We start from the raw sequence: 12818 nt of genomic DNA, 5'->3' as shown, positions 1-12818 counted from the left end.
AGAGGAAACTATGAAGAGGCCTTAACTCATCCATTAACTCAAGAACAGCTAAGGTTACTGAGGAGACCTTTGTTTCAGAGACCAGATCAGGCCTCAGAGACCTTCAACCACTAGAACAACAATGAAAACCTTATCCCATCACACTGCCCTTCACAACGACAAGAAAATTACAGGAAGAGGGCTAAAATCCAAAATCGCCATTTGTCTTACATTTAACTTACAGGTGTGACTGCTACATTCCATGCAGCTGTTATAGAAACCAAATCAAGTGTGTCTAAAAAAACACTTTGCCTAGAGCACAAACACAAACACAGAACTTTTCCAAAGCTATGTGGACAGACTGGCTTTGGATAACACACAGCTGTCACTCAATGAGATCTGTCTGCTTCTCGGCAAGGGCGGAAGTTACAATTTCTAAACACCTGGAGTGTCGTGAAGATGTGGGGAGATGGCTACTAGGCATGCGTAGCTGGGGAGAGTGTGCACTGGGAAACCGCTCTGGAAGGTGGTTTGGCAGAACCTACATAAGTTTCAACATGCACACCCTCTGACCTAGCAATCCCTGACATCTATCCTAGAGAAACATTGCCACATAGACACAGAAGCAAGAATGAGACTGTTCACTTCCCTACTTAGAAAATTGAATATTTACATGCCCAGCACACGATGATTAAATAAATTATGATAAATGTATACCATGAAATATCATGTAATTGCTATGAGACAGAAAGAACGTGTATTTAGTGGAGGAAATACCAAGATGCACAATAAAGTTACAGTATGAAAGCACTTTTTCATATAGTATTTTTCAGAAAATAGTACTATATACTTCTATAGGTACACGCACGTATATAAAGGCATATATATGTAAATGTAGGTATATAATGCCGATAGCAATGCCTTTAATACATACATATATGTAAACGCCAAGAAGAGTGTAGAATAATACACATCACACAAGGTTTATGCTGGAGGAGGGGACTAAAGTGGATGGATGAGGGATGGTGATAAAAGCAACTTTATCAATAACTGTGCTTGAACATTTATTTGAATGTATTGTTCAGATAATTCAAATTACTTTCTAAATGTTTAAAAGTCATGAACAGCAAGTTTGCATGACCAGGGAAATCACGGTTGGTTTACTAGTTCTCTAATCACCTGAAGGCACTAGGCAGCCCTCCTTACATTCCCTTTCGGACCACTGTCTCTGGATACGCTGGAGTGACGGCTGGGTTTACCCTCCCACCTTAAACAACTGAAAAGCGCTTTTTTCCCCACCGGAGTTAGGCTCGTCCTGCAGGTCTGTGACAAGCCGCGGCCGTGGGTCTCTCCTCTGCAGGATAGGGTTTGTGAAAGTTATCAAGAACAAGGCCTACTTCAAGCGATACCAAGTGAAATTCAGAAGATGGCGACAGGGTAAAACTGATTACTATGCCCGGAAACACTTGGTAATCCAGGATAAAAATAAGTACAACACACCTAAATACAGGATGATAGTTCGCATAACCAACAGAGATATCATCTGTCAGATCGCTTACGCCCGTATAGAAGGAGATATGATAGTTTGTGCAGCTTCTGCTCATGAACTCCCAAAGTATGGTGTGAAGGTTGGCCTGACAAATTATGCTGCAGCATATTGTACTGGCCTGCTGCTGGCCCGCAGGCTTCTCAATAGGTTTGGCATGGACAAGATCTATGAAGGCCAGGTGGAGGTGATTGGAGATGAATACAACGTGGAAAGCATTGATGGTTGACCTGGTGCCTTCACCTGATATTTGGATGCAGGGCTTGCCAGAACTACTACTGGAAATAAAGTTTTTGGGGCCCTGAAGGGAGCTGTGGATGGAGGCCTATCTATCCCTCACAGTACCAAACGATTCCCTGGTTACGATTCAGAAAGCAAAAAATTCAATGCTGAAGTACATCGGAAGCACATCATGGGTCAGAACGTTGCAGATTATATGTGTTATCTAATGGAAGAAGATGAAGATGCTTACAAGAAACAGTTCTCTCAATATATAAAGAACAACGTAACTCCAGACATCATGGAGATGGATAAGAAAGCTCATACGGCTATATGAGAGAATCCAGTCTATGAAAAGAAGCCTAAGAAAGAAGTTAAAAAGAAGAGGTGGAACCGTCCCAAAATGTCTCTTGCCCAGAAGAAAGATCAGGTAGCTCAGAAGAAAGCAAGCTTCCTCACAGCTCAGGAACGGGCTGCTGAGAGCTAATAACCAAATCACAATTTTCTATGATTTTTCAGAGACAATAAACATATTAAGCAAAAACAAAAACAAAAAAACTGAAAAGCCAGAAAAATGAAATAACGTGCAACAGGATTAGTAATAAGAACATTAAAAGTTATTATAAATGTATTCTATGTGTTCAAAGGTATAGGGCACATGTGTCAAACACAAGGCCCGCGGGCCAAATCCAGCCCGCCAGGCCTTGCAATGTGGCCCGCACCGCGCTGTCATCACTGCACTCCGCTGTCAGTTTATGACTGTTCAGTAAACCATTCGGCCCGCGATTTAGGCTGGATTTTAGATTTTGGCCCCTTCTCTGATTGAGTTCGACACCCCTAGTATAGGGGATGATGCACATGTGAAAAACACAGAAGATGTTAAAAAGACTCTAATAAAACTTCTAGAGGTGAAATGGACAATCTCTGAATGAAAATACACACCGAATAGTGCTAACAGATTACACCGTGGTGTTGGGGGAAAAACACCACACGTGTGAATCCACAGCTCCAAGAAGCTCAATGAGCCCCAAGCAAAAGAACCTAAAGAACACTATACCAAGTACGTCATCATCAAATGTCCTCAACATCCTTTTTTCCCCCGAGGGTCAGTTAGCTTAACTTGTTTATTCAATTCTTAACATGGTCAACCTGAAGTGAGCAACCATTTTAAAATGTTTTATCAGAAAAGTATTTCATATACCTTTCCTCTCTCCACTTCTTTCGTAGTCATGACGATCACTCGGGAGTTCTCTTGAAACACCATGCGCCAAAAGTCATTCACCGTGTTCTGCAGACAGCCCTGTGTGGCGATGTAACTCTTTTTGGGCTTTGAGTTGTTGCACTTGGTTTCAAATTCAGGCTAGAAATGTAAGAAGAAAATCCGTCCAACATCTGAAAGTTGCTTTCAGGACAGAAGAAAGGATGTAAAATAAAAGACACCGTGAAGAGCTGTTTACCATGATAATGTTTGCATTGATGTAATCGGACACAGGCTCGTTGGGGTCACCGTCATTTAGAACAACCCTGGTATGATCAACTGGAAGAAAAAGACCACAGTCACAGAAGTGCTCAGACCTCTTTAGGATAAACCTATTCAAATCTGTTCATCCTCAAAATAGTCCAAGCTGTGATAAAACCACATTAAAAAAATTAAATCCTGCCCTGGCTGGTTTGGCTCAGTGGATAGAGTGTTGGCCTGTGGACTGAAGAGTCCCGGGTTCAGTTCCAGTCAAGGGCACATGCCTGGTTGCAGGCTCATTCCCTAGTGGGGGGCGTGCAAGAGGCAGCCGCTCAATGATTCTCTCTCATCATTGATGTTCCTCTCTCTCTCCCCCTCTCCCTTCCTCCCTGAAATCAATAAAAATATATTTTTTAATTAAATCCTAAGTTAGCAATAGCAATAATCTGAGCACCACACTTTGCCTTTCTTTAAGAAGAACAAAGTCACAATGCCATTTTCCTGGTTTTGATAATGCCCTATGGACTTATAGAATTTATCACTGCAAGTGCCATTACTCGTCCAAGGCCTCCATCCTTCTGGGCCTCTTTTTCCCATGGTTCCCCAGGGCTCCATCTGGCAGCATCTGGGTGCTGATGGAGCTGTGCCTTCTGAGGCAAGTGTAGGTGTGCACCCAAATCTCCAGTCACACGAGCTAGTGGCATCGGGGGGCAGAGCGAAGAGCCCTCGAAGGAGCTTATCTGTCCCCGGTGAGGGAGCAGAGCTCCCAAGACCCAGGAGGCAGATACCACAGAGCAAGGACACAAGTCCAGGACCCCGGAGTGCTTCTGGCCTAACACTGGGAGATCATCGCTCTTAGGCAAACAGAATTCATCAACAGAAGAAAACAACCTCCTCAAAGCAATTTCGCTCAGTAATCAGCATGCAGGCTCTCTGTGAATGAGGCCAGCAGTCCCTGTCGCAGTGGGTTATTTTGGAAACGGCTCACAATTAAAAGAGGCGAAGGCCTTGCTTGGATCTGCCGCAAATCAAAATCTGCGAGAGTGACGGTGCCTGAGCAGAATACTGATACTTACAGGGCAGGATGTTTTTATATCTGTTTTTGTTCTTATTTTCTTGCCTCTGGCCCTCTTTTCGGCTATAGAGAAGTTTGCACTCCTGTTGTTGTAGTGTCTAGAGAAAAAACAAAAGTAAATATTATTATGTATCAAAAGCTTAAAAAAAGAAAAAGAAAAAGAAAAAAAAAAGACTGGCATCGATTCTGCTTTAAGGAATTTATCTCAGGAAATGGTCAGTCCTGAGCAATAACTCTAAGAATGCTCATGTTAACATTGTACCAACCGTGGCAAAAACACCAGAAACAACATAAATGGCCAATGGAAACAGCTGCCTAAATAACACTATTGTTCCTTCTTCAGCCATTTAAAAGATGTTCTTGGCCGAAACCGGTTTGGCTCAGTGCATAGAGCATCAGCCTGCGGACTGAAAGGTCCCAGGTTCGATTCCGGTCAAGGGCATGTACCTTGGTTATGGGCACATCCTATGTTTCTCTCTCATCGATGTTTCTAACTCTCTATCCCTCTCTCTTCCTCTCTGTGAAAAAATCAATAAAATATATTTTGGAGACTATTTCATGCCTTGGAGAAAGAATGAGAATAAATGTTAAGTGAAAAGAAGCTCCACCTTGCTAGCAGTGTATGACGGAAGCCATGTGTTTCGCACTCACATGTAAGATATGGCAGAAGGATTACACCAAACAGTAATGGGTATTATTAGTGGGATTATGAAGGCCCTTTCTCCTACTCCTCCTTCTCCTTCTCTATTTTCTCACCTTTCTTTTCTTAAATTTTCTACAATGAATAAGTATTTATAAAAGAGAAGCCTTTTAAAATAGAGGGTAAAGTGACGAATATATGCTGACAGAAGATTAGACTTGGGTGGTAAGCACACAGCAGAACATACAGATGCCATATTATAAAGTTGTAGGTCTGAAATTCATGTTAGTAGCCAGTCCACCCCAATAAATTTAATTTTTTTTAAAGAATGAAAGCCAGTGGGTATTGGTGTACAGGATACAATAACAGATGTGACTCATGTTTTCGAGTTGATGGCCCGTCTCTTTTTAGCATTGTTTAATTCAGAGCAACCCTTACAGATGTCAGTTGTCAAATGTGAATACCAGAGAACAGAAGTGGTTTGGGGACTGGGCCACAGGCATGTGAGCTTTGTGAGCAAGGCTTTGAAGAACTCCTTTGTCAGAGCCACAGGCAGCCAGCCTGTGACATCCCCTGTGGCCTTCTGAGCCAGAGAGTGAAGACGAGAACTCGGGGTCCTGAGGCCAGCGGTCAGGAAGGGCACCTGTGCAGGGGAGGGAGGGGGAGACTGCCATGGGAAAGCAAGGGACTAACACAGCCAGCCACAGTGGGACTGGGATGGCCCCATCTGAAGAGGGAATGAGCGCTAGCCGGTTTGGCTCAGTGGATAGAGTGTTGGTCTGAGGACTGAAGGGTGCTGGTTTCGATTCTGCTCAAGGGCACATGCCCAGGTAGAGAGAGTGCAGGAAGCAGCCAATCAATGATTCTTTTTCATCACTGATGTTTCTATCTCTCTCCCTCTCACTTCCTCTCTGAAATCAATAAAAATATTTTTAGAAGAAGAAGAGGAGGAGGAGGAGGAGGAGGAGGAGGAGGAGGAGGAGGAGGAGGAGGAGGAGGAGGAAGAGGAGGGGATGTGGGGAAGTGGGAAGGAGGAGCAGCTGCAGGACAGAAAGGAGGGTGGATAAGCCAGGCTGAAGCATTTTCAAGGGGTAGGTTTCATTCTAAAATGACAGAAAGTGCCTCTTTAGATGACTGTTAGTTTCAAACAAACCTCATCTGTAACAGGAAATCATGAAAGTGAAAGGGCAAATCAAGAAAGTGAAAGGCACAAGAACAGACATATAGAGCAATGGAATAGAATTGAGAACCCAGATATGAACCCAAATCACTATGCTCAATTAATATTTGACAAAGGAGGCACGAATATACAATGGAGTCAAGACAGTCTCTTCAATAATAGTGTTGGGAAAATTGGACAGACACATGCAAAAGAATGAAACTAGATCACCAACTTACACCATACACAAAAATAAGCTCAAAATGGATACAGGACTTAAACATCAGACGGGAAACCATAAAAATACTAGAAACATCCACAGGCAGCAAAATCTCAGACGTATGCCAAAAGAACTTCTTCACTGATACTGCCCATAGGGCAATGGAAGCTAAAGAGAAAATAAACAAATGGGACTACATCAAAATAAAAAGCTTTTTTACAGCAAAAGAAACCATCAACAAAACAACAAGAAAGCCCACAGTGTGGGAGAACATATTTGCAAATAATACCACTGATAAAGGATTAATCTCCAACATTTACAGACAGCTTATACAACTAAATAAAAGGAAGATGAATGATCCAATTAAAAAATGGGCAATGGACCTAAATAGAATATTTTCAAAAGAAGACAGAAGGAAGGCCAAAAAGCACATGAAAACATGCTCAAAGTCACTAATTATCCGAGAGATGCAAATCAAAACAACAATGCGGTACCATCTCACACCTGTCAGAATGGCCAACATCAACAAATCAACAAACGACAAGTGTTGGCGAGGTTGCGGAGAAAAAGGAACCCTCGTGCACTGCTGGTGGGAATGTAGACTGGTGCAACCACTGTGGAGAACAGTGTGGAGTTTCCTCAAAAAACTGAAAATGGAACTCCCATTTGACCCAGTAATCCCACTTCTAGGAATATATCCCAAGAAACTAGAAACACCAATCAGAAAGGATATATGCACCCCTATGTTCATAGCAGCACAATCTACAATAGCCAGAATTTGGAAACAGCCTAGGTGTCCATCAGCAGATGATTGGATCCAAAAACTATGGTACATCTACACAATGGAATACTATGCTGCCATAAAAAAAGAAGGAATTCTCATCATTTGCAGCAACCTGGATGGAATTGGAGAACATCATGCTGAGTGAAATAAGCCAATCAATGAAAGAGAAACACCACATGACCTCACTCATTTATGGATAATAAAGAACATTATAAACTGATGAACCAAAAGATAGATATAGAGACAGTAAAGCAACAAACAGACTGTCAAATTACAGTGGAGAGGGGAGGAAGATCTAGGGGAGATAATAGATCAACCGAAGGACTTGTATATATGCATATAAGTACAACCAATGGACATAAAACTCTGGGGAGGGAGGGTATGTATGAGAGGGAGGGAGGGGGGCAAAAAAAAAAATTAAAAAATCAATAAAATATATTTAAAAAAATAAAATAAAATAAAATAAAATTTCTTTTTTGGAAAGCAAAAAAAAGTGAAAGGCAGACTAAAAAGAGGAAAAATATATATAATTTATATATATATTATGTCTATACATACTTTATATATGTTATGTATATATAGTTTTATGCATATTATAAATACATATACTTTATATATACTAGTATAAATAAATGCCAAAATGATTACCCCTTAAAGATTTCTACAAAAGTGCCAGAGTCAACATTTCATAACACAGCAGCCCTGTTATTTCCATCTCATTTGTCAGAATTTCACAGACAGGTATGAAAGTCAGGAGTTTAAATTGCTATTTAACTCTCACTTTCAAAATGCAATATTCAGCCGTGACACAGGGCAAATAACAAAAGCGTTTAGCTAGCTGGAACCTGGGCAGAAGTAAAATACAATGTGTGCAGAACTGTGACAACGAAACGGCCATTCAAAAATGTTAAATGAGTGCAGATTAATTAAAGCCATCTGCCATCTTCAAGCCAGCATTTCCTCTGAACAGTGAGCGGGTCTTACTGAGCAGTATTCGCTGTGTTATTAGGAAGAAGGTTCAACCTTGATTTTTGAACATTAAGGTAAAGTTCAAAAAATCCAACTATGAACTGACTCAATTGCTTAAAAAATCAACAAAGAAAAACATCTCCAACAAAAGCTAAATGAATTTGACAGTAAAGCAAAGACTATTCTCTTAGGAAACAAACTCCACGTGACATGTGACATGTCACTGGTGGAGGGCGCGTGGCGAGAGCAATCTCTACAAAAGGTGTGTTTCATCCAGGCCCTCCCTGTTTAATCACCTTCCCTCTCTCCCTCTGCCCTCAAGGTCAAGTCCAAGCTTTTCAGAACAACTCATGAAGCCTTCTTTTCTAAGCCCCCCGGAGGCCTGCCTCTAACCTGGGCTTTTACACTTCAAGTTACTAGGCCATCTGTATCTCAGTTTCCTCAAGTGTAAAGTGAGGATAATCCTAATTCCCTACCCCAGACAGCTGGTGTAAGAGTTACATGAGATTACTTTGTGAAGTACAAAATGGGCCTGGCATACAAGGAAGCACATAAGCCTGGTCAGTGTGGCTCAGTGGTTGAGCATCAGCCCATGAAGCAAGAAGTCAAGGTTCAATTCCCCGTCTGGGCACATGTCTGGGTTGCAGGCTCAATCTCCAGTAGGGGGGCATGCAGGAGGCAGCCGATGGATGATGTTTCTATCTCATCAATGTTTCTATCTCTGTCTGAGGACCCAAAGGGTCCAGGATTTGATTCTAGTCAAGGGCACATACCTCAGTTGCAGGCTCCTCCCTAGCCCAGGGCCCTGGTCGGGACTCGTGCAGAAGGCTACCAATCGATGTGTTTCTCTCACATCAATATCTCTGTCTTTCCCTCTCTCTTCCACTCTCTCTAAAAACCAATGGAGCCCTGGCCAGTTTGACTCTCATAGAGCATCAGCCTGCGGACTGAAGGGTCCTGGGTTCGATTCCAGTCAGGGGCACATGCCCGGGTTGCGAGCTTGATCCCCAGTGGTGGTGTGTGAAAGGCAGCCAGTCAATGATTCTTTCTCATCATTGATGTTTCGCGCTCTCTCTACCTCTCCCTTCCTCTCTGAGATCAATAAAAATACTTTTAAATAAAATAAAATAAATCAATGGGTGAGGATAGGAGGAGGAGGAGGAGGAGGAGGAGGAGGAGGAAGGACAGGCAGAGCCCCTGTCCCAGGCACAGTCAGGGGCTACCTGGCAGCTGTGTGATTAATAATGCCTAGCAATGTATCTCCCCAGCTCATTCCTCGGTGCCCATTAGCCCATTCTCATCTGTGCCCTTGCCTAACACATTTCATTCCCCGCAGAGAAAGGCTGTCATCCATCTACAGCAAGGCTGACAATAAAAAGAACTCCGAAGTTGTGAGTTTCCACACTCTGCTCTCAGAGGCTCCAGCCATGAGATCATCAGCAACCCCTGCGGAGTTGGGTGAGGAGAATCCTAATTCCCTACCCCATACAGCTGAGGGCTGGAAGGGGCAGAAGAGGGTCCAGCAAGCCCTGTCCCCAGGGGGTTACATTCCTTCCCTGGTTTATCTTCCACAACCTGCTTCCCACCAGCAGCCCCTGGGGCACCAAAAGCTGAGAAGGACCCATCAAGCTAAATGTCACTGGGTCTCCATCAAAGATAAGGCTGGGATGGGAGCAAAAAAAAGGCCTGTGGAAAACTGAGACACAAGTTCCAGACACCTTGTTTTCCCCAGCAATACAGCTCAGGGGTTCGCACCAAAGATGAACCCTCAAAAGGGCCCAAGTCTAGTTCCAGTCACCTGATTGCATGAGTCAAAGCAGATCTGGAGACAATGGATTGCATCAAACTATTACACCTTAAAAGGCATCAAGAGAACATCGAGACCCTAATCCGGTTGTACATGTGGGAGATCCCAGCAGCACGACTGCCTGTGGATGGGAAAAGTACTCACTGTGCAGAACCACCCCCTACATTTAGGGCCAGTGAACAGCCCTGCTCCCCACATGTCAGTAGCGGCTTCCCCAGTCACTGCAATGACCAAAAAGAGACCCCTACAGTCCTGGCCGGTTTTGCTCAGTGGATAGAGCGTTGGCCCGCAGAATGAAGGGGCCCAGGTCGATTCATGTCAAGGGCACATGCCTTGGTTGCAAATTTAATCCTCAGCCCTGGTTGGGGCTTCTGTGGGAGGCAACTAGTCAATGTATTTCTCTCACATCGATGTTCTCTCTCTCTCTCTCTCTCTCTCTCTCTCTCTCTCTCTCTCTCTCTCTCTCCCTCCCACCCCATCACCACCCTTCCACTCTCTCTAAAAATCAATGGGAAATATGCTTGGATGAGGATTAACAAAAATAAAATAAAAATACGTAAGTAAAGAGGGAAAGCGGAAAGAAGAGATGGAGGGCACAGCACAAGCACACTCGATGAGGAAGACAGGACAATGGCAGGGCACAAAGTAGGAGGTCCTTTAAAGGCAAAGGAACAAAGCGGAGATGTGAAAGCACCTTTGCTCTTAAATTCTCTGCAAAGAAGCCGAGGACAGCCAGCAAATAAAAACAACTCTAAAGAGAAAAACATGACCCTGGAGGGGCTGAGAGCAGAGAGAGAGCGAAGGAAATACAGGCGTTTCTGTAGAATGAAGCTTTTGGAATAAGCCCTCTAACCACTGCATCATTCCTCCGCAGGAAGGCAGCAGCCCTCCTCTGAGCTAGGGGAGCCGGTCTAGATGGAAAATCCGGGCACAGCTCACGCCCGCCTCCTGGAGGCTGCAGCCTGGCTGGGACTGCTGTTCACTGGGGCACCGATTAGTCACAAGGGGAAGGTTTTCCACTAGGAATCACCAGAAAGAATGATTATTCCAGACACAGCTTCGGGGTGCACGTAAAGTCCTGTTTCCATAAAACCTAACCATCTTGAAGGAGAAATTACAACTCCCCTGAGCAGGACGCGACCACTTTTAAAGAAATCAAACTGGACTGTGGGCTCGGAAACGCACCGGCCGGCTGCGCTGCTGGTGGAAGGAGGACATCGGTGTGGCTGTCAGTGAAATGACTGTAATGCCTGTGCATGAGGCATTTATTTCCCTTACTTGGTCACTACACTGAGGCTACAGAATCTTTCTGAAGACCCCAGCCAATGCTGAAAACCTTCCAAAGGAGTCAGATCCCTTTGTTTGTCTTGGTTTCTGCCAGCAAACCAAAGGAGCTAAATAGAGCTACTGGCCCGTCCATTTCATATTAACTGCCCCTCCCCAGAACACAATACCCTCTGTTTCAAAGAAGCCCCCAGCAGCTCGATCCATGTCAATCAATGGCCGAACGAGGAGATGGATTCATGTCTTTCAGATCCAACTGCAAACACAAGACCAACTTCTTGTCTACTAAAAATAGGACTCATTTAAAAATCTATTTTCTTAATAACTTACCTCAAATTCTTCCCAGAAGCCTTGTTTGACTTTATCTGTGGTCTCTGCTAATTTGCTTAGTTCTCGAACCCGGCTCTCTATTTCAGCAGCATTGATACGAGTTGTGTTGAGGGGCTAATCAAATTCAGCCGTTGGTGTGAAATGAAGAAAGTATTACAGAAAAAAAGTGTTAATGCAAAAAGAAACAAAACATAACAGAGAGGTCTGTTTTGGTATTCATGAAGGCAAAGACAGGAAGTTCACAGGACATTGTAATTCTCAAGCATTTTCAAATACAGTTTCACTTTCTTTTCTGTTCTGTCAGGAAATAACTGTTTCCCTAATCTCCACACGCACTTTACTCTGCTGGTATAAATTCAATCTGCTTTGACCAAAATATTAGAGAGGTAAAATAATTTGCCATTACATGATAAAGACTGAACTTTGAAATAGCAATAACTTCAAAATGACTATGCACCTAGAGTGAAAGGCCTTTTAGGGGTACATATGGAGATAGTCATGGAAATGACGTATTTGGAATTTCTTCCCAAATACCACAGGAGGAGGGCCATGAGTGGAGTAAAAAATGAAATGGGATTTGATGCGATGATCATAACTGCAGCTGGGTGATGGGCACAGAGGTTCGGGATACCATTCTACTTCTGCATATTTGGGACATCCTACATTAGGACTTTTCAGCTCGGTAAGATGGCACTTTAGCTTTCTAACACGCTCACCTGCTTGAGTTGTAGAACTGTGCCCAGTGTTTCCACCATGGGATTCTTCTTATAATGCTCCACGAGATCGGTCAAAGAGTCAAACCGCTCTCCTCCACCAACATCATATTTTAGTTCCTTGCAACACAAAAAAAAATGATGTTTATTACCTCTTCGTTAAATCACTGTTTTCCCAACTGAAGGCCAAAGAGGAACTCCCTCGACCCCCACCCGGACCCCCAGTAATGGGAAGATCAGACAACTGGGTAACAACAAGGATAGGACCCGACAAGAAGGATGAAAATGGAATGACTGACCAAGAGTTTACTGAGAGGTGTGAAAGCAATAAGTAGGTATCCAACATCAAGTAGGCCACAAGAAAGTTTCTCCTTCATAAGTTAACTAAATAGTGGCTTTTTTATGTTTTCATTGATTTCAGAGAGAGAGGAAGAGAGAGATAGAAACATCAATGAGAGAGAATCATTGATTGGCTGCCCCCTGGGGACCAATACTCAACTACTGAGCCACACCGGCTGGGCTAACTAGTGTTAAAAGGTGAAAAACAGTATTCTTTACTCTCTGCTTATACACTAGCCTGCTGAATAGAAAGTAAATAACTATTTCTCTCTGAAATACAACAAACTCCAAGGCT

The 12818-nt window shown here is 43.3% G+C and overlaps 1 protein-coding gene and 1 pseudogene across 5 annotated transcripts in view; one reads left to right on the top strand and one right to left on the bottom strand.

Annotated features, from left to right (window-relative positions):
* PTPN11 (protein tyrosine phosphatase non-receptor type 11) overlaps positions 1 to 12818 on the bottom strand; it is a 56463-nt gene that overhangs the window by 19635 nt on the left and 24010 nt on the right. For all 4 annotated transcript variants that reach the window (XM_084868313.1, XM_084868312.1, XM_084868314.1 and 1 more), the window contains exons 5-9: positions 12188 to 12304; positions 11472 to 11585; positions 4280 to 4376; positions 3202 to 3281; positions 2946 to 3104 (exon numbers count right to left, since the gene is read on the bottom strand). In XM_084868313.1, coding sequence (XP_084724439.1) covers positions 2946 to 3104; positions 3202 to 3281; positions 4280 to 4376; positions 11472 to 11585; positions 12188 to 12304 — 567 coding nt within the window. The remainder of the gene's footprint in view (positions 1 to 2945; positions 3105 to 3201; positions 3282 to 4279; positions 4377 to 11471; positions 11586 to 12187; positions 12305 to 12818) is intronic.
* On the top strand, positions 1349 to 2302 carry LOC311613902 (large ribosomal subunit protein uL18-like; annotated as a pseudogene). Its single transcript has one exon. The product of its transcript is annotated as a large ribosomal subunit protein uL18-like (transcript).

The sequence above is a fragment of the Pipistrellus hanaki genome (assembly GCF_964339955.1).
Source record: "Pipistrellus hanaki genome assembly, chromosome: 19".
Lineage (NCBI taxonomy): Eukaryota > Metazoa > Chordata > Mammalia > Chiroptera > Vespertilionidae > Pipistrellus > Pipistrellus hanaki.
Note: the sequence above shows the minus strand (reverse complement) of the source record. Positions and strands in the feature narration are given on the sequence as shown.